The 27,954-nt window shown below is 32.6% G+C and overlaps 1 protein-coding gene and 1 long non-coding RNA gene across 4 annotated transcripts in view; one reads left to right on the forward strand and one right to left on the reverse strand.

Moving 5' to 3' along the window:
- The window catches only part of LOC127708645 (trinucleotide repeat-containing gene 6C protein-like), a 77,584-nt gene that overhangs the window by 36,315 nt on the left and 13,315 nt on the right, over positions 1 to 27,954 (forward strand). For 2 of the 3 annotated variants that reach the window (XM_052213687.1, XM_052213688.1), the window contains 6 exons: positions 18,688 to 18,772; positions 19,212 to 19,346; positions 20,649 to 22,147; positions 24,236 to 24,337; positions 26,004 to 26,144; positions 26,250 to 26,333. In XM_052213687.1, the coding sequence (XP_052069647.1) occupies positions 18,763 to 18,772; positions 19,212 to 19,346; positions 20,649 to 22,147; positions 24,236 to 24,337; positions 26,004 to 26,144; positions 26,250 to 26,333 (1,971 nt within the window). In that variant the 5' untranslated portion in view covers positions 18,688 to 18,762. The remainder of the gene's footprint in view (positions 1 to 18,687; positions 18,773 to 19,211; positions 19,347 to 20,648; positions 22,148 to 24,235; positions 24,338 to 26,003; positions 26,145 to 26,249; positions 26,334 to 27,954) is intronic. The other variant, XM_052213689.1, reaches the window with a different exon arrangement.
- On the reverse strand, positions 15,336 to 17,819 carry LOC127708759 (uncharacterized). The gene is made up of 2 exons (XR_007985365.1): positions 17,684 to 17,819; positions 15,336 to 17,215 (listed from the first exon to the last, which is right to left on the reverse strand). It is a non-coding gene; the product is annotated as an uncharacterized LOC127708759 (long non-coding RNA).

The following is a 27,954-nucleotide window of genomic DNA, read 5'->3' on the forward strand; positions in this document are numbered from 1 at the left end:
TATTTAGATTTTTAATTTTGGGTCCAGTTTTCAAATTGGTCTACATTAATGTCCAAAGGGTCCAAAATTAAACTTTGTTTGATTTTAGCAAAAATTGAATATATGAGGTTCTTTGATATGCTGAATCTAACCATGTATTTAGATTTTTGATTTTTGGCCCAGTTTTCAAGTTGGTCCAAATTGGGGTCCAAAATTAAACTTTGTTTGATTTCAACAAAAATTGAATATATGGGGTTCTTTGATATGCTGAATCTAACCATGTATTTAGATTTTTTATTTGTGGACCCCGTTATCTAATTGGTTCATATTGAGGTCAAAAGGGTCCAAAATTAAACTTTGTTTGATTTCATCTAAAATTGAATTATTGGGGTTCTTTGATATTCCAAATCTAACCGTGTATTTAGGTTTTTAAATTTGGGTCCTGTTTTTTAAATTGGTCTACATTGAGGTCCAAAGGGTCCAAAATTAAACTTAGTTTGATTTTGACAAAAATTGAATTCTTGGGGTTCTTTGATTTGCTGAATCTAAACGTGTTTAGATTTTTGATTATGGGCCCAGTTTTCAAGTTGGTCCAAGATAGGGTCCAGTATTTAAACTTTGTTTGATTTCAACAAAAATTGAATATATGGGGTTCTTTGATATGCTGAATCTAAACATGTATTTAGATTTTTGATTATGGGCCCAGTTTTCAAGTTGGTCCAAATTGGGGTCCAAAATTAAACTTTGTTTGATTTCAACAAAGATTGAATATATGAGGTTCTTTGATATGCTGAATCTAACCATGTATTTAGATTTTTTATTTATAGGCCCCGCTATCAAATTGGTTCATATTGAGGTCAAAAGGGTCCAAAATTAAACTTTGTTTGATTTCATCGAAAATTGAATTATTGGGGTTCTTTGATATGCCAAATCTAACCGTGTTTTTAGATTTTTAATTTGGGTCCTGTTTTTTAAATTGGTCTTCATTGAGGTGCAAAGGGTCCAAAATTAAACTTAGTTTGATTTTAACAAAAATTGAATTCTTGGGGTTCTTTGATATGCTGAATCTAAACATGTGTTTAGATTTTTGATTATGGGCCCAGTTTTCAAGTTTGTCCAAGTTGGGGTCCAAAATTAAACTTTTTTTGATTTCAACAAAAATTGAATATATGGGGTTCTTTGATATGCTGAATCTAACCATGTATTTAGATTTTTTATTTGTGGGCCCCGCTATCAAATTGGTTCATATTGAGGTCAAAAGGGTCCAAAATTAAACTTTGTTTGATTTCATCAAAAATTGAATTATTGGGGTTCTTTGATATTCCAAATCTAACCGTGTATTTAGATTTTTAATTTTAAGTCCCGTTTTTTAAATTGGTCTACATTAAGGTCCAAAGGGTCCAAAATTAAACTTAGTTTGATTTTAGCAAAAATTGAATTGGGGTTCTTTGATATGCTGAATCTAAACATGTGTTTAGATTTTTGATTATGGGCCCAGTTTTCAAGTTTGTCCAAGTTGGGGTCCAAAATTAAACTTTGTTTGATTTTAACAAAAATTGAATATATGGGGTTCTTTGATATGCTGAATCTAACCATGTATTTTGATTTTGGACATTGGACCATAATAGGTAAATTAAAAAAATTCAAGTTCTTAGACCACATTCTTTCTGTGTCAGAAACCTATGCTGTGTCAAATATTTAATAACAATCCAAATTCAGAGCTGTATCAAGCTTGAATGTTGTGTCCATACTTGCCCCAACTGTTCAGGGTTCGACCTCTGCGGTCGTATCAAGCTGCGCCCCAGCGAAGCATTTTATTCTAGTTTCATGACAATAACTTGTGTGTAAGTGTATGGATCTTTCTGAAATTTTACTACAAGGTTCCATTTCACAAAGGGAAAGCTGGAATTGAGTGTTGTGGTAATTGCCCAAAACGTTTAGTAATAAGGGGCCTAAAAAGGGGTTTAAAATAAGCATTTTTATACGACCGCAAAAATTAAAAATTTTTTGGTCGTATATTGGTATGACGTTGGCGTCGTCGTCGTCGTCGTCGTCGTCGTCGTCGTCGTCGTCGTCGTCTGGCGTCGTCCGAAGACACATTGGTTTTCGCACTCTAACTTTAGTTTAAGTGAATGGATCTCCATGAAATTTCACCATAAGGTTAAATACCACGAAAGGAAGGTTGGGATTGATTTTGGGGGTTATGGTACCAACAGTTAAGGAATTAGGGGCCAAAAAGGGGCCAAAAATAAGCATTTTTGTAATTTTCAGACAATAACTTGTGTGTAAGTGTATAGATCTCTCTGACATTGTACCACAAGGTTCCATATCACAAAGGGAAGGCTGTAATTGATTTTGGGGGTAATTGCCTCAAAATTTTAGGAATTAGGGGCCAAAAAAGGGGCAAAAAACAAGCATTTTTCTAGTTTCATGACAATAACTTGTGTGTAAGTGTTTGGATATTTCTGAAATTGTACTACAAGGTTCCATATCACAAAGGGAAAGCTGGAATTGAGTTTGGGGGTAATTGCCCGAAACGTTTAGGAATTGGGGGCCAAAAAGGGGCCAAAAATAAGCATTTTTCTAGTTTCCAGACAATAACTTGTGTTCAAGTGTATGGATCTCTCTGAAATTGTACTGCAAGGTACCATACCACAAAGGGAAGGCTGGGATTGAATTTGGGGGTGATGAATCATAAGGGGGTTCAAAAAATTTGGGGGGGGAGATTTTTTTTTTTTTTTTTTTTCTTTTTTTCCTTTTTTTTTTCTTTTAAAATTTTCCATTTTAAGTTGATTATTTCTGATTTATATTTAAAAGCAAATAATAATGATATGGTAGGAGATACACACCAAACAGGATGTGTAAATTATTATATAATAAGTATTGTGCAATAGCAAGAAATTTTCAATTGCACAGTATTGCACAATAGCAAGAAATCTTCAATTGCACAGTATTGCGCAATAGCAAGAAATCTTCAATTGCACAGTATTGCGCAATAGCAAGAAATATCCAATAGCACAATATTGCGCAATAGCAAGAAATTGTCAATTGTACAGTATTGCGCAATAGCAAGAAATATTCAATTGCACAGTGTTGTGCAAAAGAAATTACTTCGTATAAATTGCTTATTTCTTGATCAATTTCAATGGGGTTTTATTCTTGAATTCTTGGGGTTCTTTAATATGCTGAATCTAACCGTGTATTAAGTTTTTGGATTTTGGGCCCCGTTTTTAAATTGGTCCACATTGAGGTCCAAAGGGTCCAAAATTTAACTTTGTTTGATTTCATCAAAAATTGAATTATTGGGGTTCTTTGATATGCCGAATCTAACCGTATATTAGATTTTTTAATTTGGGGTCCCGTTTTTTAAATTGGTCTACATTAAGGTCCAAAGGGTCCAAAATTAAACTTAATTTGATTTTAACAAAAATTGAATTCTTGGGGTTCTTTGATATGCTGAATCTAAGCATGTGTTAGATTTTTGATTATGGGCCCAGTTTTCAAGTTGGTCCAAGTTGGGGTCCAAAATTAAACTTTGTTTGATTTCAACAAAAATTGAATATATGGGGTTATTTGATATGCAAAATCTAAACATGTATTTAGATTTTAGATTTTTGGCCCAGTTTTCAAGTTGGTCCAAATTGGGGTCCAAAATTAAACTTTGTTTGATTTCAACAAAATTGAATATATGGGGTTCTTTGATATGCTGAATCTTACCATGTATTTAGATTTTTTATACGACCGCAAAAATTGAAAATTTTTTGGTCGTATATTGGTATGACGTTGGCGTCGTCGTCGTCGTCGTCGTCGCCGGCGTCGTCCGAAGACACATTGGTTTTCGCACTCTAACTTTAGTTTAAGTGAATGGATCTCCATGAAATTTTACCATAAGGTTCAATACCACGAAAGAAAGGTTGGGATTGATTTTGGGGGTTATGGTTACCAACAGTTAAGGAATCATGGGCCAAAAAGGGGCCAAAAATAAGCATTTTTGTAATTCCAGACAATAACTTGTGTGTAAGTGTATGGATCTCTCTGACATTGTACCACAAGGTTCCATATCACAAAGGGAAGGCTGTAATTGATTTTGGGGGTAATTGCCTCAAAATTTTAGGAATTAGGGGCCAAAAAAGGGGCAAAAAACAAGCATTTTTCTAGTTTCATGACAATAACTTGTGTGTAAGTGTTTGGATATTTCTGAAATTGTACTACAAGGTTCCATATCACAAGGGAAAGCTGGAATTGAGTTTGGGGTAATTGCCTGAAACGTTTAGGAATTGGGGGCCAAAAAGGGGCCAAAAATAAGCATTTTTCTAGTTTCCAGACAATAACTTGTGTTCAAGTGTATGGATCTCTCTGAAATTGTACTGCAAGGTACCATACCACAAAGGGAAGGCTGGGATTGAGTTTGGGGGTGATGAATCATAAGGGGGTTCAAAAAATTTGGGGGGGGGATTTTTTTTTTTCTTTTTTTTTCTTTTTTTCCTTTTTTTTTTCTTTTAAAATTTTCCATTTTAAGTTGGTTATTTCTGATTAATATTTAAAAGCAAATAATAATGATATGGTAGGAGTTACACACCAAACAGGATGTGTAAATTATTATATAATAAGTATTGTGCAATAGCAAGAAATTTTCAATTGCACAGTATTGCACAATTGCAAGAAATCTTCAATTGCACAGTATTGCGCAATAGCAAGAAATCTTCAATTGCACAGTATTGCGCAATAGCAAGAAATATCCAATAGCACAATATTGCAATAGCAAGAAATTGTCAATTGTACAGTATTGCACAATAGCAAGAAATATTCAATTGCACAGTATTGTGCAAAAGAAGATACTTCGTATAAATTGCTAATTTCTTGATCAATTTCAATGGGGTTTTATTCTTGAATTCTTGGGGTTCTTTAATATGCTGAATCTAACCGTGTATTAAGTTTTTTGATTTTGGGCCCCGTTTTTAAATTGGTCTACATTAAGGTCAAAAGGGTCCAAAATTAAACTTAGTTTGATTTTAACAAAAATTGAATTATTGGGGTTCTTTGATATGCCGAATCTAACCGTGTATTTAGATTCTTGATTATGGGCCCAGTTTTCAAGTTGGTCCAAATCGGGGTCCAAAATTAAACTTTGTTTGATTTCAACAAAAATTGAATATATGGGGTTCTTTGATATGCTGAATCTAACCATGTATTTAGATTTTTGATTTTTGGGCCCCGTTATCAACTTTGTCCACATTGAGGTCAAAAGGGTCCCAAAATTAAACTTTGTTTGATTTCATCAAAAATTGAATTCTTGGGGTTCTTTGATATGCTGAATCTAACCATGTATTTAGATTTTTTATTTGTGGACCCGCTATCAAATTGGTTCATATTGAGGTCAAAAGGGTCCAAAATTAAACTTTGTTTGATTTCATCAAAAATTGAATTATTGGGGTTCTTTGATATGCCAAAATCTAACCGTGTATTTAGATTTTTAATTTTGGGTCCCGTTTTTAAATTGGTCTACATTAAGGTCCAAAGGGTCCAAAATTAAACTTAGTTTGATTTTAACAAAAATTGAATTCTTGGGGTTCTTTGATATGCTGAATCTAAACATGTGTTTAGAATTTTGATTATGGGCCCAGTTTTCAAGTTGGTCCAAGTTGGGGTCCAAAATTAAACTTTGTTTGATTTCAACAAAAATTGAATATATGGGGTTCTTTGATATGCTGAATCTAAACATGTATTTAGATTTTAGATTTTTGGCCCAGTTTTCAAGTTGGTCCAAATTGGGGTCCAAAATTAAACTTTGTTTGATTTCAACAAAAATTGAATATATGGGGTTCTTTGATATGCTGAATCTAAACATGTATTTAGATTTTAGATTTTTGGCCCAGTTTTCAAGTTGGTCCAAATTGGGGTCCAAAATTAAACTTTGTTTGATTTCAACAAAAATTGAATATATGGGGTTCTTTGATATGCTGAATCTTACCATGTATTTAGATTTTTTATTTGTGGGCCCGCTATCAAATTGGTTCATATTGAGGTCAAAAGGGTCCAAAATTAAACTTTGTTTGATTTCATCAAAAATTTAATTATTGGGGTTCTTTGATATGCCAAATCTAACTGTGTATTTAGATTTTTAATTTTGGGTCCCGTTTTTTAAATTGGTCTACATTAAGGTCCAAAGGGTCGAAAATTAAACTTAGTTTGATTTTAACAAAAATTGAATTTTTGGGGTTCTTTGATATGCTGAATCTAAACATGTGTTTAGATTTTTGATTATGGGCCCAGTTTTCAAGTTGGTCCAAGTTGGGGTCCAAAATTAAACTTTGTTTGATTTTAACAAAAATTGAATATATGGGGTTCTTTGATATGCTGAATCTAACCATGTATTTTGATTTTGGACATTGGACCATAATAGGTAAATTAAAAAAAAATCAAGTTCTTAGACCTCATTCTTTCTGTGTCAGAAACCTATGCTGTGTCAAATATTTAATAACAATCCAAATTCAGAGCTGTATCAAGCTTGAATGTTGTGTCCATACTTGCCCCAACTGTTCAGGGTTCGACCTCTGCGGTCGTATCAAGCTGCGCCCCAGCGAAGCATTTTATTTAGTTTCTAGACAATAACTTGTGTTCAAGTGTATGGATCTCTCTAAAATTGTATTACAAGGTACCATACCACAAAGGCAAGGCTGTTATTGAGCTTGGTTTGGGGGGAAAGGGGGGTGGGGGTGATGAATCATAAGGGGGGCGGGGGTCAAAAAAGGGGTAATTTTTTTTTTTCCTTTTTTTTTTGTTTAAAATTTACATTTTAAGTTAGTTATTTTTTATCACGAAGAGAAAGTAGGAATTGAGTTTTGGGGTTAACTGCTCAAACATTTATGAATAAGGGGCCAAATATTGGTCGAAAATAAGGATTTTTTTAGTGTGCTCTAATGTTTAAGGAATAAGGGGAAAAAAGGTTAAAAAACAAGGGTTTCCATTTTAATAGACAAATAATTGAGTAAAGAACATTATTTAAAAGCAGTGTAAGGTTGGTAATTCAAACTCATTTAAATATCTCATCTACACTGCTTTTAAATTATGTAAATTGGAAATTTGCCAATAACTTTATTGTTAATAAATGCATTGGAAAGTTGCCAATAATTTTAGTGTAATAAACTTCATTGGAAATTTGCCAATATAAAATTTTGCTGATGAAGGTTTTTTGTTTACCTTTAGCCTTGACTATGAAGTCATTTTCTATTTTTATAGCCTTATGATGTAGTAGAATTATTTAATACTTTTATGATATGTTTAAATGGGGTTTTATCATGTTTATGGTTGCAAATTTATTGTTTTAGTATAATAAACTCCATTTAAAATTTGCCAATAAAAAAAAATTTTGTTTATTTTTAGCTATGATTATGATGTCATTTTCTATTTTACTTTTATGGTTGCAAAGAAATTTTTATTTTTAGATATTACTGTTAAATGATGCTGATTAAGGTTTTTGCTATGTTTAGCCATGACTATGATGTCATTTTCTATTTTAATATCTGTTATGATGTATTTAAATGGGCTTTTATGGTTACAAAGGAATTTTATTTTTAGATATTACTATAAAATGTTGCTGATGCTGATTAAGGATTTTGTTTATTTTTAGCCATGACTATGATGTCATTTTCTATTTTAATACCTTTATGATGTAATTTCCATTTTTAGATATTACTGTTAAATGATGCTGATTAAGGGTTTTTTGCTATGTTTAGCCATGACTATGATGTCATTTTCTATTTTAATATCTTTATGATGTATTTAAATGGGCTTTTATGGTTACAAAGGAATTTTATTTTTATACGACCGCAAAAAAATTTTGAGGTCGTATATTGGTATGACATTGGCGTCGTCGTCGTCGTCGTCCGGCGTCGTCGTCCGAATACACAATGGTTTTCGCACTCTAACTTTAGTTTAAGTGAATGGATCTCTATGAAATTTTACCATAAGGTTCAATACCACAATAGGAAGGTGGGGATTGATTTTAGGGGTTATGGTACCAACAGTTAAGGAATTAGGGGCCAAAAAGGGGCCGAAAATAAGCATTTTTGTAACTTCCAGACATAACTTGTGTGTTAGCATATGGATCTCTTTGACATTGTACCACAAGATTCCATATCACTAAGGGTCAATGCTGGGATTGATTTTGGGGTTAATTGCCTCAAAATTTTAGGAATAAGGGGCCAAAAGGGGGCAAAAAACAAGCATTTTTCTAGTTTCATGACAATAACTTGTGTGTAAGTGTATGGATCTTTCTGAAATTTTACTACAAGGTTCCATTTCACAAAGGGAAAGCTGGAATTGAGTGTTGTGGTAATTGCCCAAAACGTTTAGTAATAAGGGGCCTAAAAAGGGGTTTAAAATAAGCATTTTTTAGTTTCTAGACAATAACTTGTGTTCAAGTGTATGGATCTCTCTAAAATTGTATTACAAGGTACCATACCACAAAGGCAAGGCTGTTATTGAGCTTGGTTTTGGGGGGAAAGGGGGGTGGGGGTGATGAATCATAAGGGGGGCGGGGTCAAAAAAGGGGTAATTTTTTTTTTTCCTTTTTTTTTTGTTTAAAATTTACATTTTAAGTTAGTTATTTTTTATCACGAAGAGAAAGTAGGAATTGAGTTTTGGGGTTAATTGCTCAAACATTTATGAATAAGGGGCCAAATATTGGTCGAAAATAAGGATTTTTTTAGTTTGCAACAAAAACTTGTGTTCAAGTGTATGGATCTCTGTGAAATTGTATTGCAATGTACCATACCACAAATTGAAGGTTGTGATTGAGGTGGGGGATGATGAATCAAAAGGGGGTTGAAAAAATGTGTGGGGGGTAGGATTTTTTTTTTTCCTTTTTTTTTCTTTAAAATTTTCCATTTAAAGATGGTTGTTTCAGATTTATATATGAAAGAAAATAATAATGATACGGTTATATATCATGAGGAACTGAAATTTAAAATTATGTATATTGGAAATTTAGGTTACATTGGAAAGTAATAATTGGCTTTGGTGGGGGGGGGGGGGGGGGGGGGGGGGTTATGGCTCTAATGTTTAAGGAATAAGGGGAAAAAAGGTTAAAAAACAAGGGTTTCCATTTTAATAGACAAATAATTGAGTAAAGAACATTATTTAAAAGCAGTGTAAGGTTGGTAATTCAAACTCATTTAAATATCTCATCTACACTGCTTTTAAATTATGTAAATTGGAAATTTGCCAATAACTTTATTGTTAATAAATGCATTGGAAATTTGCCAACAATTTTAGTGTAATAAACTTCATTGGAAATTTGCCAATATAAAATTTTGCTGATGAAGGTTTTTTGTTTACCTTTAGCCTTGACTATGAAGTCATTTTCTATTTTTATAGCCTTATGATGTAGTTGAATTATTTAATACTTTTATGATGTGTTTAAATGGGGTTTTATCATGTTTATGGTTGCAAATTTATTGTTTTAGTATAATAAACTCCATTTAAAATTTGCCAATAAAAAAAATTTTTGTTTATTTTTAGCTATGATTATGATGTCATTTTCTATTTTACTTTTATGGTTGCAAAGAAATTTTTATTTTTAGATATTACTGTTAAATGATGCTGATTAAGGTTTTTGCTATGTTTAGCCATGACTATGATGTCATTTTCTATTTTAATATCTGTTATGATGTATTTAAATGGGCTTTTATGGTTACAAAGGAATTTTATTTTTAGATATTACTATAAAATGTTGCTGATGCTGATTACGGATTTTGTTTATTTTTAGCCATGACTATGATGTCATTTTCTATTTTAATACCTTTATGATGTAATTTCCATTTTTAGATATTACTGTTAAATGATGCTGATTAAGGGTTTTTTGCTATGTTTAGCCATGACTATGATGTCATTTTCTATTTTAATATCTTTATGATGTATTTAAATGGGCTTTTATGGTTACAAAGGAATTTTATTTTTAGATATTACTTTAAATGTTGCTGATTAAGGATTTTTGTTTATTTTTAGCCATGACTATGATGTCACTTTCTATTTTAATACCTTTATGATGTATTTAAATGGGCTCCCATGTATTTAGATTTTTGGTTATTTATACATGTTACCAAATTGGTCCACATTGAACAAAAACGGTCCAAATTTCAACTTTATTACATTACATCAAACATTGAATTCTACATATTCTTTGATATATTGAAATTAATAAACAATTTAGTTTATGGATATTCCACCATAATAGGTAAATTAAATTTTTTCCAGTTCTTACACCACATTCATCCTGTGTCAGAAACCTATGCTGTGTCAAATATTTAATGACAATCCAAAGTCATAGCTGTATCAAGCTTGAATTTTGTGTCCATACTTGCCCCAACTGTTCAGGGTTCGACCTCTGCGGTCGTATCAAGCTGCGCCCCAGCGAAGCATTTTATTCTAGTTTCATGACAATAACTTGTGTGTAAGTGTATGGATCTTTCTGAAATTTTACTACAAGGTTCCATTTCACAAAGGGAAAGCTGGAATTGAGTGTTGTGGTAATTGCCCAAAACGTTTAGTAATAAGGGGCCTAAAAAGGGGTTTAAAATAAGCATTTTTTAGTTTCTAGACAATAACTTGTGTTCAAGTGTATGGATCTCTCTAAAATTGTATTACAAGGTACCATACCACAAAGGCAAGGCTGTTATTGAGCTTGGTTTGGGGGGAAAGGGGGGTGGGGGGTGATGAATCATAAGGGGGGCGGGGGTCAAAAAAGGGGTAATTTTTTTTTTTCCTTTTTTTTTTGTTTAAAATTTACATTTTAAGTTAGTTATTTTTTATCACGAAGAGAAAGTAGGAATTGAGTTTTGGGGTTAACTGCTCAAACATTTATGAATAAGGGGCCAAATATTGGTCGAAAATAAGGATTTTTTTAGTGTGCTCTAATGTTTAAGGAATAAGGGGAAAAAAGGTTAAAAAACAAGGGTTTCCATTTTAATAGACAAATAATTGAGTAAAGAACATTATTTAAAAGCAGTGTAAGGTTGGTAATTCAAACTCATTTAAATATCTCATCTACACTGCTTTTAAATTATGTAAATTGGAAATTTGCCAATAACTTTATTGTTAATAAATGCATTGGAAAGTTGCCAATAATTTTAGTGTAATAAACTTCATTGGAAATTTGCCAATATAAAATTTTGCTGATGAAGGTTTTTTGTTTACCTTTAGCCTTGACTATGAAGTCATTTTCTATTTTTATAGCCTTATGATGTAGTAGAATTATTTAATACTTTTATGATATGTTTAAATGGGGTTTTATCATGTTTATGGTTGCAAATTTATTGTTTTAGTATAATAAACTCCATTTAAAATTTGCCAATAAAAAAAAATTTTGTTTATTTTTAGCTATGATTATGATGTCATTTTCTATTTTACTTTTATGGTTGCAAAGAAATTTTTATTTTTAGATATTACTGTTAAATGATGCTGATTAAGGTTTTTGCTATGTTTAGCCATGACTATGATGTCATTTTCTATTTTAATATCTGTTATGATGTATTTAAATGGGCTTTTATGGTTACAAAGGAATTTTATTTTTAGATATTACTATAAAATGTTGCTGATGCTGATTAAGGATTTTGTTTATTTTTAGCCATGACTATGATGTCATTTTCTATTTTAATACCTTTATGATGTAATTTCCATTTTTAGATATTACTGTTAAATGATGCTGATTAAGGGTTTTTTGCTATGTTTAGCCATGACTATGATGTCATTTTCTATTTTAATATCTTTATGATGTATTTAAATGGGCTTTTATGGTTACAAAGGAATTTTATTTTTATACGACCGCAAAAAAATTTTGAGGTCGTATATTGGTATGACATTGGCGTCGTCGTCGTCGTCGTCCGGCGTCGTCGTCCGAATACACAATGGTTTTCGCACTCTAACTTTAGTTTAAGTGAATGGATCTCTATGAAATTTTACCATAAGGTTCAATACCACAATAGGAAGGTGGGGATTGATTTTAGGGGTTATGGTACCAACAGTTAAGGAATTAGGGGCCAAAAAGGGGCCGAAAATAAGCATTTTTGTAACTTCCAGACATAACTTGTGTGTTAGCATATGGATCTCTTTGACATTGTACCACAAGATTCCATATCACTAAGGGTCAATGCTGGGATTGATTTTGGGGTTAATTGCCTCAAAATTTTAGGAATAAGGGGCCAAAAGGGGGCAAAAAACAAGCATTTTTCTAGTTTCATGACAATAACTTGTGTGTAAGTGTATGGATCTTTCTGAAATTTTACTACAAGGTTCCATTTCACAAAGGGAAAGCTGGAATTGAGTGTTGTGGTAATTGCCCAAAACGTTTAGTAATAAGGGGCCTAAAAAGGGGTTTAAAATAAGCATTTTTTAGTTTCTAGACAATAACTTGTGTTCAAGTGTATGGATCTCTCTAAAATTGTATTACAAGGTACCATACCACAAAGGCAAGGCTGTTATTGAGCTTGGTTTTGGGGGGAAAGGGGGGTGGGGGTGATGAATCATAAGGGGGGCGGGGTCAAAAAAGGGGTAATTTTTTTTTTTCCTTTTTTTTTTGTTTAAAATTTACATTTTAAGTTAGTTATTTTTTATCACGAAGAGAAAGTAGGAATTGAGTTTTGGGGTTAATTGCTCAAACATTTATGAATAAGGGGCCAAATATTGGTCGAAAATAAGGATTTTTTTAGTTTGCAACAAAAACTTGTGTTCAAGTGTATGGATCTCTGTGAAATTGTATTGCAATGTACCATACCACAAATTGAAGGTTGTGATTGAGGTGGGGGATGATGAATCAAAAGGGGGTTGAAAAAATGTGTGGGGGGTAGGATTTTTTTTTTTCCTTTTTTTTTCTTTAAAATTTTCCATTTAAAGATGGTTGTTTCAGATTTATATATGAAAGAAAATAATAATGATACGGTTATATATCATGAGGAACTGAAATTTAAAATTATGTATATTGGAAATTTAGGTTACATTGGAAAGTAATAATTGGCTTTGGTGGGGGGGGGGGGGGGGGGGGGGGGGTTATGGCTCTAATGTTTAAGGAATAAGGGGAAAAAAGGTTAAAAAACAAGGGTTTCCATTTTAATAGACAAATAATTGAGTAAAGAACATTATTTAAAAGCAGTGTAAGGTTGGTAATTCAAACTCATTTAAATATCTCATCTACACTGCTTTTAAATTATGTAAATTGGAAATTTGCCAATAACTTTATTGTTAATAAATGCATTGGAAATTTGCCAACAATTTTAGTGTAATAAACTTCATTGGAAATTTGCCAATATAAAATTTTGCTGATGAAGGTTTTTTGTTTACCTTTAGCCTTGACTATGAAGTCATTTTCTATTTTTATAGCCTTATGATGTAGTTGAATTATTTAATACTTTTATGATGTGTTTAAATGGGGTTTTATCATGTTTATGGTTGCAAATTTATTGTTTTAGTATAATAAACTCCATTTAAAATTTGCCAATAAAAAAAATTTTTGTTTATTTTTAGCTATGATTATGATGTCATTTTTATACGACCGCAAAAAAATTTTGTGGTCGTATATTGGTATGACGTTGGCGTCGTCGTCGTCGTCGTCGTCGTCGTCCGGCGTCGTCGTCGTCGTCGTCGTCGTCCGGCGTCGTCGTCCGAATACATATTGGTTTTCGCACTCTAACTTTAGTTTAAGTGAATGGATCTTTTTGAAATTTGACCATAAGGTTAAATACCACAAAAGGAAGGTTGGGATTGATTTTGGGGGTTATGGTACCAACAGTTAAGGAATTAGGGGCCAAAAAGGGGCCAAAAATGAGCATTTTCTAGTTTCCAGACAATAACTGTGGAACGGTGTATGGATCTCTCTGAAATTATACTACAAGTTTCCATACCACAAAGGGATGGTTAGGATTTGCTTTGAGGGGTTATGGCTCAAACTGTTTAGGAATTAGGGGCAAAAAAGGGGGAAAAACAAGGTTGTCCTGGTTAATGGACAAATACTTTAGTACAAAACATAATTTAAAGCAGTGTAAGGGAGATAAATCAAATACATCATTGAAATTATCTCCCTTACACTGCTTTTAAATTATGTATAAAGTAATGGTTAATGAACAATAAAGATAATCTAAAACAATGTAAGGGAGGTAATCCAAATACAACGTTTTGGTTACTTCCCTTACACTGCTTTTAAATTATGTTTAAAGAAATGCATATTTATAAAGGAAGACCAGTAAAAATATCTGCAAATGTTTTCATCTTTTTTTTTTACAAAAAAATCCATATGAAAGATTTGACACTATATTTTTATTAATTCTATTATAAAATAGATTAAGTTAGCACTATGGTAAATTTAAATGGGTAATGATGGTTGCCAACTCCATTGGAAATTTGAAATGAGATTATGACCATATCTTGAGGGAAAGAATTTTTTTGGGGGAAAAAGGGGGGGGGGGGGGGGATAAAAAGAAATTGTGGGGGGCCAATTTTTTCTCATTTCAGATTTCAGAAATTAAAAAGAATTATTCTTCAAGTATTATTTTTTTTTCAAATTTCAAATATTGAAAAATTTCAAGAAGTAATCTTTAATTGCACAGTATGGCGCATTAGATTTGTAAAATCTTTGATCACATTTATTTATTTGTTATGCCGAATCTAACAGTGTATTTAGATTTTTAATTTTGGGTCCAGTTTTCAAATTGGTCTACATTAATGTCCAAAGGGTCCAAAATTAAACTTTGTTTGATTTTAGCAAAAATTGAATATATGAGGTTCTTTGATATGCTGAATCTAAACATGTATTTAGATTTTTATACGACCGCAAAAAAATTTTGAGGTCGTATATTGGTATGACGTTGGCGTCGTCGTCGTCGTCCGGCGTCGTTGTCGTCCGAATACACAATGGTTTTCGCACTCTAACTTTAGTTTAAGTGAATGGATCTCTATGAAATTTCACCATAAGGTTCAATACCACAATAGGAAGGTGGGGATTGATTTTGGGGGTTATGGTACCAACAGTTAAGGAATTAGGGGCCAAAAAGGGGCCGAAAATAAGCATTTTTGTAACTTCCAGACATAACTTGTGTGTTAGCATATGGATCTCTTTGACATTGTACCACAAGATTCCATATCACAAAGGGTCAATGCTGGGATTGATTTTGGGGTTAATTGCCTCAAAATTTTAGGAATAAGGGGCCAAAAGGGGGCAAAAAACAAGCATTTTTCTAGTTTCATGACAATAACTTGTGTGTAAGTGTATGGATCTTTCTGAAATTTTACTACAAGGTTCCATTTCACAAAGGGAAAGCTGGAATTGAGTGTTGTGGTAATTGCCCAAAACGTTTAGTAATAAGGGGTGGTTATGGCTCTAATGTTTAAGGAATAAGGGGAAAAAAGGTTAAAAAACAAGGGTTTCCATTTTAATAGACAAATAATTGAGTAAAGAACATTATTTAAAAGCAGTGTAAGGTTGGTAATTCAAACTCATTTAAATATCTCATCTACACTGCTTTTAAATTATGTAAATTGGAAATTTGCCAATAACTTTATTGTTAATAAATGCATTGGAAATTTGCCAACAATTTTAGTGTAATAAACTTCATTGGAAATTTGCCAATATAAAATTTTGCTGATGAAGGTTTTTTGTTTACCTTTAGCCTTGACTATGAAGTCATCTTCTATTTTTATAGCCTTATGATGTAGTTGAATTATTTAATACTTTTATGATGTGTTTAAATGGGGTTTTATCATGTTTATGGTTGCAAATTTATTGTTTTAGTATAATAAACTCCATTTAAAGTTTGCCAATAAAAAAAAATTTTGTTTATTTTTAGCTATGATTATGATGTCATTTTCTATTTTACTTTTATGGTTGCAAAGAAATTTTTATTTTTAGATATTACTGTTAAATGATGCTGATTAAGGTTTTTGCTATGTTTAGCCATGACTATGATGTCATTTTCTATTTTAATATCTGTTATGATGTATTTAAATGGGCTTTTATGGTTACAAAGGAATTTTTTTTTTAGATATTACTATAAAATGTTGCTGATGCTGATTAAGGATTTTGTTTATTTTTAGCCATGACTATGATGTCATTTTCTATTTTAATAGCTTTATGATGTAATTTCCATTTTTAGATATTACTGTTAAATGATGCTGATTAAGGGTTTTTAGCTATGTTTAGCCATGACTAGGATGTCATTTTCTATTTTAATATCTTTATGATGTATTTAAATGGGCTTTTATGGTTACAAAGGAATTTTATTTTTAGATATTACTTTAAATGTTGCTGATTAAAGATTTTTGTTTATTTTTAGCCATGACTATGATGTCACTTTCTATTTTAATACCTTAATGATGTATTTAAATGGGCTCCCATGTATTTAGATTTTTGATTATTTATACATGTTACCAAATTGGTCCACATTGAACAAAAACGGTCCAAATTTCAACTTTATTACATTACATCAAACATTGAATTCTACATATTCTTTGATATATTGTAATTAACAAACAATTTAGTTTATGGATATTCCACCATAATAGGTAAATTAAATTTTTTCCAGTTCTTACACCACATTCATCCTGTGTCAGAAACCTATGCTGTGTCAAATATGTAATGACAATCCAAAGTCATAGCTGTATCAAGCTTGAATTTTGTGTCCATACTTGCCCCAACTGTTCAGGGTTCGACCTCTGCGGTCGTATCAAGCTGCGCCCCAGCGAAGCATTTTATCTATTTTACTTTTATGGTTGCAAAGAAATTTTTATTTTTAGATATTACTGTTAAATGATGCTGATTAAGGTTTTTGCTATGTTTAGCCATGACTATGATGTCATTTTCTATTTTAATATCTGTTATGATGTATTTAAATGGGCTTTTATGGTTACAAAGGAATTTTATTTTTAGATATTACTATAAAATGTTGCTGATGCTGATTACGGATTTTGTTTATTTTTAGCCATGACTATGATGTCATTTTCTATTTTAATACCTTTATGATGTAATTTCCATTTTTAGATATTACTGTTAAATGATGCTGATTAAGGGTTTTTTGCTATGTTTAGCCATGACTATGATGTCATTTTCTATTTTAATATCTTTATGATGTATTTAAATGGGCTTTTATGGTTACAAAGGAATTTTATTTTTAGATATTACTTTAAATGTTGCTGATTAAGGATTTTTGTTTATTTTTAGCCATGACTATGATGTCACTTTCTATTTTAATACCTTTATGATGTATTTAAATGGGCTCCCATGTATTTAGATTTTTGGTTATTTATACATGTTACCAAATTGGTCCACATTGAACAAAAACGGTCCAAATTTCAACTTTATTACATTACATCAAACATTGAATTCTACATATTCTTTGATATATTGAAATTAATAAACAATTTAGTTTATGGATATTCCACCATAATAGGTAAATTAAATTTTTTCCAGTTCTTACACCACATTCATCCTGTGTCAGAAACCTATGCTGTGTCAAATATTTAATGACAATCCAAAGTCATAGCTGTATCAAGCTTGAATTTTGTGTCCATACTTGCCCCAACTGTTCAGGGTTCGACCTCTGCGGTCGTATCAAGCTGCGCCCCAGCGAAGCATTTTATTAGATATTACTTTAAATGTTGCTGATTAAGGATTTTTGTTTATTTTTAGCCATGACTATGATGTCACTTTCTATTGTAATACCTTTATGATGTATTTAAATGGGCTCCCATGTATTTAGATTTTTGATTATTTATACATGTTACCAAATTGGTCCACATTGAACAAAAACGGTCCAAATTTCAACTTTATTACATTACATCAAACATTGAATTCTACATATTCTTTGATATATTGAAATTAACAAACAATTTAGTTTATGGAGATTCCACCATAATAGGTAAATTAAATTTTTTCCAGTTCTTACACCACATTCATCCTGTGTCAGAAACCTATGCTGTGTCAAATATTTAATGACAATCCAAAGTCATAGCTGTATCAAGCTTGAATTTTGTGTCCATACTTGCCCCAACTGTTCAGGGTTCGACCTCTGCGGTCGTATCAAGCTGCGCCCCAGCGAAGCATTTTATTACCTGTTGCTAGACATTTATTTTGAGCGAAAATGTACTGTCAATTTAAAACACAATTATATACTTACCAGGCTAGGATATGTATTTCCCAACCTCCACTAGAAAATAAAATGGTGGTCGGATTACACCTTTCATATTTATTTTAGGAGACTTTTTCATGACAAATGTTGAACCTATATTACAAATTTATATCCTTGGCTGAATTGATAAGAAGTAAATTTGGCTTAAACTCAAAGCTAATTTCAAACAAGTCTTGAGATGAGGTTACATTTGTGGTGATAAACAATTCACAAGACAGGAAATTTTTCAACAAATACTCCCTGAATTTCATAATTTTGGATATCAAAATTTGTAAAGAATAGCAACAAAAATTTAATAAGACCACATGGATGAAATTTGCGTATATTTTTACACATTTTGAAATGACAAAAAATAAAGGAGAATAAGTGGTTTATTCACCTTTTATTTGGGATGGGGGTATAACAGAGAAAAGTAAAACATTTATAGTTCAATACATTTAAGATTGATAACTTGACATAATAAATAAATAATATGTAAACGTTTCAGTTTTATTTTTCAAAAAGCCTAAAGATTGCTGATAATATTTATTTATTTTAGGTTAATCCAGAACAAAAAGTGCTGTTTTAAGTGAAGTTTGAATTGTTTTAAGATTTATTTGTGCCAAAGGACAAAATGCAGCAAGGTAAGATTAGCTTATAAAGCATGTTGGGAAGTGTAGGTGTAGACTGAATAAGTCTTTTCCAGCCCTACCAATCTATTTAGGTTACCAAAAAAATCTTACAGAGAAAGTAATTAGATCATTTTTAAAGACAGTTTTTCCTGCTTAAGTCTAGAAAGATTGCATATTTATATTAATCAATATATGGTTCTGTTTGGGAATGAAAAGCAATTAACTTTTGCAGCTTTTTTCAGTAAATGAAATTTAAATGATAAGACCATATTTTATTGCACAATCTCTCAAATGAAAAAAAATGTGTGTCACTGTGGTTTAAGTCAATGAGATAGTAACCCAACAACAAAAACAACGAAGTTGTCTTGTTTTGAAGTTGAATACTTGGGTTTTGTGATTTGATGTTGAAATCTCATTAAGTATGATTAACAAATTTAACATTTAATTTCAGCTGCTAAACCAGTCAATATGAATAATCAAGTGAACAGTGGATGGGGGAACAGTGGCCCCATTCCTGGAGCCGGTGTTGATGAAGATGATGGGGGATGGGGTGTAGGACCACCTGGTGTGGGCAGTGGATGGATGGGTAACTGTGCCATAAATTTTCTTAGTTGTATGTTTAGATTGAACTGCACAAAGACACTGATGGTTTTAAGAAAAAATGGTTTAGTCATATGTTCAAATTAGAGAATTTGGTTATAAAGGAAAAGAAAAAGAAGATTAAAATATGTGCATGAAAAGTCAAGCTAAGACAATCATTTTATGGAATTTTCTATAGAAATATATATTGGACACAGGGTAGGCACGCCAGGGGCGGGCCCCCTCTTTCAAATATCCTAGAAACGCCCCATCACATGGAAATAACTCTGGATGGGTGTTTATTTTTGTTTGGACAGTTTAATGAAAGTGAAATTTGAAAACTGTAGTTGGTTTTCACCATTTTCAATTTGCTTTTCTGCCCTCCGTTTTAGTTTCAATTGAACAGCACTTAATCAGTTGACAATGATCAGCAAAATTTACAGTAAAAATGAATCAGTCATTTTTCTAAGTCAATGCTTGTGATTTTGAGTGATTAAACTGCATATTCAATACGTGGTCTATTAAATGTTGTATATCCGATTGTTATCCCATTAGCTCACCAGCAATCTGTGGTTCATTCTATAAGAGTAAGGGAAATTTTTTTTACAGAATCACCCTGTGTATACTATACTTAGGATTTGAAAAATATTTTTATAACTTTCATCAGTGTTTAAAAGTGTCATGTGCAGGAGTGGTACAATGAAAGTTTTTTTTCAATATTATTACAAAATGTTTGTTCTGGTAAAAGAAAAAGACTAAAATTGTATCTACTGCTTCTGTAATTACCCAGAAGCTTTTAGGAATAAGAGCAAGGACTGATTAGCTCAGTTAGATACATATGTACAAGTTTGATGATATATCATGTGAGGATTTGACTGTTGCTTTGAAAATGGCGAACATATATATATCAAGAAAATTATATATTGTGCAGATTATTCTGAATGCTAAATCCAGGTTTAATTTTTGAAAAGGTTGATTGGAAAAAATCCTTGATACTTCAAGTGATGTTAGTCATTTAAACAGAAGAGTGGTGTGCTTAATGTTAAGTTTCTTTTGTTGTTTAAAAAAAAAAAGTTTCTTTCGCCTCTAGAGGGTTTATATATAAGTTGCATTCTTATACCAGCTGTTTTAGATAGATTCATAATCTATCAGATGTGAAATATTTGTCTATCTGTGTCTGATGTTAACTGTTTACATATTACCAAATTGAACATTTCATGATAAAGTTTTGTATTATATATAATGTCTATATAAGGAAGACACATATTGATGTAGAAGTGTTCATAAACTGTTTTGTATTCATTTTTAGGTGCTCTAGCTGCTGCCAATGCTGAATTAAGTTCATGGCAAGGACCAGCAGGAGATTGGAAACCAAGTGTTATTGTAGATCGGAATGACAAGGAGGCTTGGCCTTCCATTGGAGGTGACAATTCCGAAACAACTTCAGACAACGGTGAAGATAGTGCCTCCGCCAAATCAGGATCTGTGATATCATCGTCCAGTCAGGACCACACTGCCCTTTGGGGCAACTCTCTCAATGGACTTGAATCGAACACTTGGGATACAAATCCGAACAGCTCCACTTGGGGCTCCTCATATCCTCAAAGTCTTTCAAATAATATGCAAGGAATAACTAGTATAGCTGGTTCTAGTGATCCTTCTAGAGGTTGGGGAAATGTCCCTGGAACCCTCCCCCAGGGACTTGGACAAAATCTGGGAGGGAATAGGCCACAAAATTCAGTGCAAATACAGCAGTCAGCAGCAGAAAGTATGCAATCGTCTCATTCCGTCTCTAATCAGGCTTCTTATGGTGCAAATACTTCAGCGTTCAAGCCTGTAGGTGATTCATGGGGTGCAGTCGGAACTATACCCAGTGATATAGCAGGTAAGGGCAATGGCAATAGTGCTCATCAAAAACCAGAAATGATGTCCGAAGTTGGATGGCCAGTTAATCCTCCACCCACTCCGATTTCGGCAAATAGTGTTTCAAGTTGGGGTGAAAGCACTGTTCCAACATCCATGGCTTCTACAAAACAACAGTGGCCACCAGATTCAACACAAGGTCTCCAACCTCAACCTACGTCATGGGCTCAGGCTGCCGGTAAAGGCCTTTCTACTAGTCCCTCCAATCCAGTGTCAAATCAAAATGCACAATCTCAAAGCATATCACAGTCAGATGTTCCTAGTGATTATCGTGTAGCCATCGATAGTCATGATGGTTGGGGTCAGAAACCAGTTCGTCAAGATACAGCATGGGAAATGGAAACCACCCCAAAAGCAAAAAGAAAGTTCCCAGCAACAGTACCAACAGTAAATCCAGAAAAACCTGCTGCAGCAGCAAACCCAAACAATAATAACAGCAATATGTGGAATAATAATAATGGAACTGGTATTTGGGAATCTACAAAAGAACCCCAACAAACCAGTTCATGGACAAGTGCCCCAGCAGGAAATTCTGCTCAGTGGGAGGATCCTCAGGCAAAGGATCCAAACACATGGACAAATCCTAATGATACAACCTCAAGTCAGTGGGGTGGGAAAACAGAAACTGGTTCTTGGCCAAGTGAACGTTCAGGTCAGTATGGAGAAGCTGGCAAACAAGAAGTAAATGATGGTACAGCGCTTTGGGGAAATCCAGGAGGTAAACCGACAAATTGGAACCAACCACCTAACAATCCCCCAAACTGGAACCAAGCACCACCACCGCCACCACCACCAACACAGCCACCTGGATGGGGACAACCACCTCCTCCACCTGCAAAAGTGGATGATGGTACATGTCTTTGGGCTGCTGGTTCTCCAAAACAGGTGTGTTTTACCACTAGTCATCTTTCTTTATTTTGGTAGTGACTGCATAGAATATTCTAAATCAATCTATATTTGGGTATCTTTGAAAGTTAAATGAGTATCTTTATACTGAAAAAAAAAATGTATGTTTTAAACCCTAATAAAAATGTGATTTTAAACAAATATATGATTTTGATGATAGATTGGTGTGAACTGTCCAAATGTTAAAACAAATACACCAGCACAAGTTGATTCAAACCATGCAATACAATGTGGATGAGTCTTCTGTAGGCTGACCTAGGCTTATTAGTCCCCTACCGACAAAGTCTAAGGGGACTTTCGGTTTGCACTCCGTCTGTCTGTCTGTTCATCCGTCAGACCTGGAAATAAGTTTTCCGCACTTTTTTTCTTCGTGCTTGAAGATATTGATTCGATATTTGGTATATTGTTTTATCATGACAATTTACAGGTCAATTTTGAATGTGTTCCGGTCTGATGATTTTGTGCAGAGTTATGGTCCTTGGACTTGGAAAATTCACTCAAATAATCAGTTTTCCACACTTTTTTCGTCATGCTTGAAGATATTGATTTGATAATTGGTATAGAGTTTTATGATGACAAGTTACAGATCAGGTTTGAATTTTTTTCCGGTCCAATGATTTTGTGCAGAGTTATGGTCCTTGGACTTAGAAAATTCACTCAAATAATCAGTTTCCACACTTTTTTTCGTCATGCTTGAAGATATTGATATGGTATTTGTTGTATAGTTTACACCATGACAAATTATAGAACAAGTTAGCATTTTGTTCCAGTACAATGAATTTTTAAGCGGTAGGGGACTATGTATTACCATGCAATACTCTCAGAATGCTTGTTTTTTTTCAAATTGGTATCATCTACAATAACTAACCGCTCTTGTTGATACTCAAAAGTTTATTTATACTTGAAGGCTTGAATGCTACAAGGGTAACAGTTTTGTAATAACATGTTTGTTGATTTTTGTTATTCAGATAAAAGGTGAGTAATCAATATTGCATTTAAAAAAAAAAATCAAAATACTACATGATGACATAGATTAAGTTTGGCTGACTTGACACACGGTTTCCAAAAAAAGAAAATTGAAACAGCTGATTGTTTTTTTTTATCCATCCTGTTTTAAACTCTCTAGAACTAGAACTTAAGTTATTGAAGCCAATCAAGGTATTAAACCATTAGGGAATCAGGAGCAATGCATTTGTTCAGAACACATGAAAAATTATTATGTCATACTTTTGATATGTATTCCATGAACTGACGGTAATACATACATTGATAAAAGTTTTTATGCCCCACCGTAGTGGAGGGGGCATTAAGTTTTACCCTTGTCTGTCCTTCCGTACGTCCCAAAATTGGTTTCTATTCTCTAAACTTAAGTTTGTCTGAACCAAATGTTATGAAACTTAAACACAATGCTTATTACCACAAAACACAGATCAAGTTTGAATTTTGGTGGTGTCACTTTTTCCGTTCTAGAGTCATGCCCCTTTACAAATGGAAAAATTGCTGAAATATTCGTTTCTGTTCTCTAACTTTAGTTTGCCTCAACCAAATGTTATGAAACTTATGCACAATGCTAAATTCCACAAAACACAGATTTAAATTCGAATTATGGTGGTGTCCCTTTTGCTGTTCAAGAGTTATGCCCCTGTACAAATGGAAAAAATGCTGAATTTTTCGTTTCTGTTCTCTAACTTAAGTTTGCCTCAACCAAATGTTATGGAACTTATAAACAATGCTTATTACCACAAAACTCAGATCAAGTACAAATTTGAGTATCATCACTTTTACAGTTCTTGAGTTATGTTCCTTTATAATGTTATATGCAAGCTGGGGCATCATCTGTGTCCCATGGACATATCTCCAATTTATTTTTAACTGACTTTGCCTGTGCTAAGGGAAAAGATCAAAAGCATAGCATGTTGCACGGTGATTTTTCTGTCTTATTTTGATAGAAAAGTCTACTATCAAAATGTAAAATTTTATGTACATTGTAGTATTGAAAAGTCCTGTTATAGCTGGTAGAACCTAGACAATATTTATACATTTCAGTAATTATTAACTTTGTTGCAGGCTCAGGCAGCTGGTTGGGGAGAAACAAATAATCAGTGGAATTCAGCAGCTGTAGGCCAAAAACCAAAGACACCTTCATGGTCTGAGGACCCCAGTGTCAAGGTAAGGCTGGGAAACCCTGTTGTTGGTGTGGGTACAGTCTCCTCCTCCCACTTGGGGCCAGATGGGGACAGGTATTGGAATCGCCCACCTGAACAGGGACCCAACCCAAAATGTACCTTCAACTGGGGTGAGGCCGACATGATTTGGAATACGTCTGATTATAATAAGGTAAGATCACAGCCAGTATTTGCATGAGTCACAAGCCTTCAGAGTTCCTCATAGTCAAACTCCCTATTTAAAACCATTATGAGGATCTCAGACCAATGTTGATTCCCCAGGGGAGGAGGATGCATGATTATTAATCTACATGTTTGTTGTTGTTTTTTTACATAATTGTTGACAAACAAGCTGCAGTCTCCACATTGTTTTTTTTCCATAACTTTAAGATGGGTTGTGCACTGAGATAGATAACATATTTTTGATTTTAGTTGGGAACATGCTGAGATGGTGGTGCATATATATTTTCTTTATTAATTGCAGTGTAATAATTTAATATAAGATGCAGGAATTTTTTTCACTAACACCTTATTTCTATTTTAGTTTTTCACAGAATAATGTTCAGTTCATAACAAAAATCAGCACAAAATAAATATCATTCAGGCACATTTTTTTCATTATGGTATTTTGGTGATAGTGAAATCATTTGCTGTTTAGACAGTAATTTTAGTAACCAAAGTGGTCTGTTTGTTGTTGGTTTTAAGAGAAGATATGAAAATGCATCAAATTTGAAATTATGAATTAACTTTTTTACAAAGTATAATTTTTATTGAAGTCAAATTGGGTCATATTTTATAATTCATTTTTGACATTTGAAAGGTAGGTAGGTGATTTTTTTTTACTTTACAAAATTCATGACATTCTTGTAACTAGCTTTTCGGTATGTTCATTTCACAATTTAAGTTTAAGCATCAATTGAATTTTTTTACATCACATAATTTATTATTGGTAAAATCTTCTCTCTTTTTTTTCCTCCTTTTTTTTTTGCTCTTAGTTGGCATGAGAAGGGGAAACACTGTTTGTCTATAAAAGTACAATACAGAAATAATCAGTACATACTTGCAAGTCAATATATGTCTGTTGTATGGCTCTCAGAGTCCAAATTGAGTTATATGGTACTTTAAAATAAAATAGTTTCATCACTAAGAGATAGATACACAAATCCTTGAAACTCTAAAGGATATCACGATGATTTAAAGTAGTGAAATTTGTACAATGCTTTCATTGTTTTTAGGGTTGTCTTTTTTGTTGTTGAAAACATCATATATATTTGGTTCATTGTAAACTGTTCAACTGTTAAAGAATAAAACCTTGTTGGGAATATTTTATCTCAAATGCTGACATTGTCACATGACAAATTTTGACTTTGCTGGCTTAATAGTTTTTGGATTTTTTTAAGGGCCCATCTTTACTTTTGTTTGTTGTTTTTTAAAAAAATAACTTGGGGTTAAGTTGGACTAAGAATTGTATTCTCCATTTATGGGTGTTGGGATTATAAAGATGAATAAGATAGTGGATTTTAAGTTTGGAATTTTATAGTTAATAAGGTTGACAGTATTTGCACAGATAAATGGTATTATTTCATAAGGGAGGATTTTCAGCTAGGGAAGGGCCTGAGAGGTTGATGCTGATTCTCGCAGGGTCCTGATGGATTGGTGTCTTGTTGCAGGATGACATGTTCTGGAATGAGGACAAGAGTAGTAATTGGGAAGATACAGACATGGGAACGTGGATGGATGAAACCCAAGAAAATAATTCTACTTGGAGCAGTGCCTCTGGTTGGATTAGGGGAAAGAAAACTTTGATCAAGGTAAACAAAGGTTAAGGAAGAGATACTGTAGCTTGTTTGTCAAAAGATTGTTTGTTGTGATGTGATGTGATTTGATATGGAATGACTTGTGTTATTTATTTTTAGGGTGGTGCTAGCCGATTTCCAGGTGGAAATCAGCCTCAGATGAGGAGTCGTATGATTCAGCAGCTAATGGAGCTTGGTTTTCAGGTAATGTTCACTGATACACAACATCTAACTTTCTGAATAGGATCATAAGTTGTTTTAAAAGTTTGTATTTTTTAGCATGCTGAAAGTAAAGTTATCCATTATTTTAGAATTATAAACTCAGGTACTGATCATAATTGCATATTTTTGCTGCTTTTAACTTGCATTCTATTCCATTTATAAAACTCTCTCAAATTTTTCATTCATTTTGTCTATTGACTTTGAAAATTTTACTCTGTTGTTATGTAAATGTTTGATTATGTCAGTTTGAGGGAAACCACTAATGTTAAGTGGATCATATTTGTTATGATCTTTTGACTTTCACCCTGCATCTTCAGATGTGGTTCCTTAAATTTGTATGGTTTGCATGTAAAAGTATTGCAATTTAGTTCCAACATTTCGCATTATACTATCAAAATTACATACAGGTGAGACATTTCCGTGCCAACAGTTACTACAATATTCAGGTGCAGTTCAAGCAGTTTGTTAAAAAAGGAAACTAAATTTCATTAATCCTGAAATATTGCCCATTTTTGGTTTTCTTTGCCTTAAGTAAATCAGATCAGATAACAAATATAGTGATTTATGTCTTGCAGTAGATGTTCATTGACTTTGAAACTTTACATAGTTAACATGTTAGTTTTTGTTTAGATAATTTTAAGGGGAACCACTTTGATAAGTCAATGATATTTGGTATGCCGTTGTATTTGCATTGGCATTTCCAGGGAGATTATCTGTCCCTGCACCTTCAGTCATGGTTTATTGACCTTGAATGTTTTGCATTATTTTACATGTTGAAATATTGCCATTTTAATTTCAACATATATACTATCAAAATTATTTGCAATCCTGTCATATCTCTGTGTCAACAGTTATATTAAAGTAACTAGGTATCATTGATAAGCTAAATTGTGGGATCCAATGTCTGGTGTCTGAGGTTGTAAATAAATAAATATTTTTATACTTTTTGATATCTCGCATTGCTTGATAATTGATTGCTTCTTTTTAATTTAATATATTCTTTAATATCTTTTTAAAAAAAAAGTTTTATTTTTAGTGACGTCCAGTTTCTCATTGATTAATTATATATATATATGTTTAGGAGGTAGTGACGAAACATTCTAAATAAACATTGTGTTACATGGCATGTAAACTTGACATTCTTCCAAAAATAACTGAAAAGAAAACAGCATACTTGAAACACTTTTATAAAGTTGATTGATTTTTGCCTTAAGATCAACTGGCCTATGGCCAAACATTTTACAAATAAATAATATTAAATTAATAAGCAGTCCAATGTAAAGAAATATAAATAATTTGGTTTTGAAAGTTTTATTGCTGATGTATACATGACTTATAATTTTTAATTGTAAGCACTACAATTATAGTTTGTACTGTATGTGTAGTTATGCAGGAAGGCATTTGAAAGTAGCAGCCCTAATATATGTTTAGTAGTGTCAGTTTACCAGCCTGCCGAAAATGGAAAGTTGGCATGCTCTTGATGCCCTTACCCATTCCATTTTATATTAAGAAACACAAAAATATACCCATCTGGCTTTAATTACCAAAAATAAACATTTCCAAACTATGTCTTTAATATATAAATTGGCATTTCCAGTGAAAT

Source organism: Mytilus californianus, unplaced genomic scaffold (assembly GCF_021869535.1).
Source record: "Mytilus californianus isolate M0D057914Y unplaced genomic scaffold, xbMytCali1.0.p SCAF_7, whole genome shotgun sequence".
NCBI lineage: Eukaryota > Metazoa > Mollusca > Bivalvia > Mytilida > Mytilidae > Mytilus > Mytilus californianus.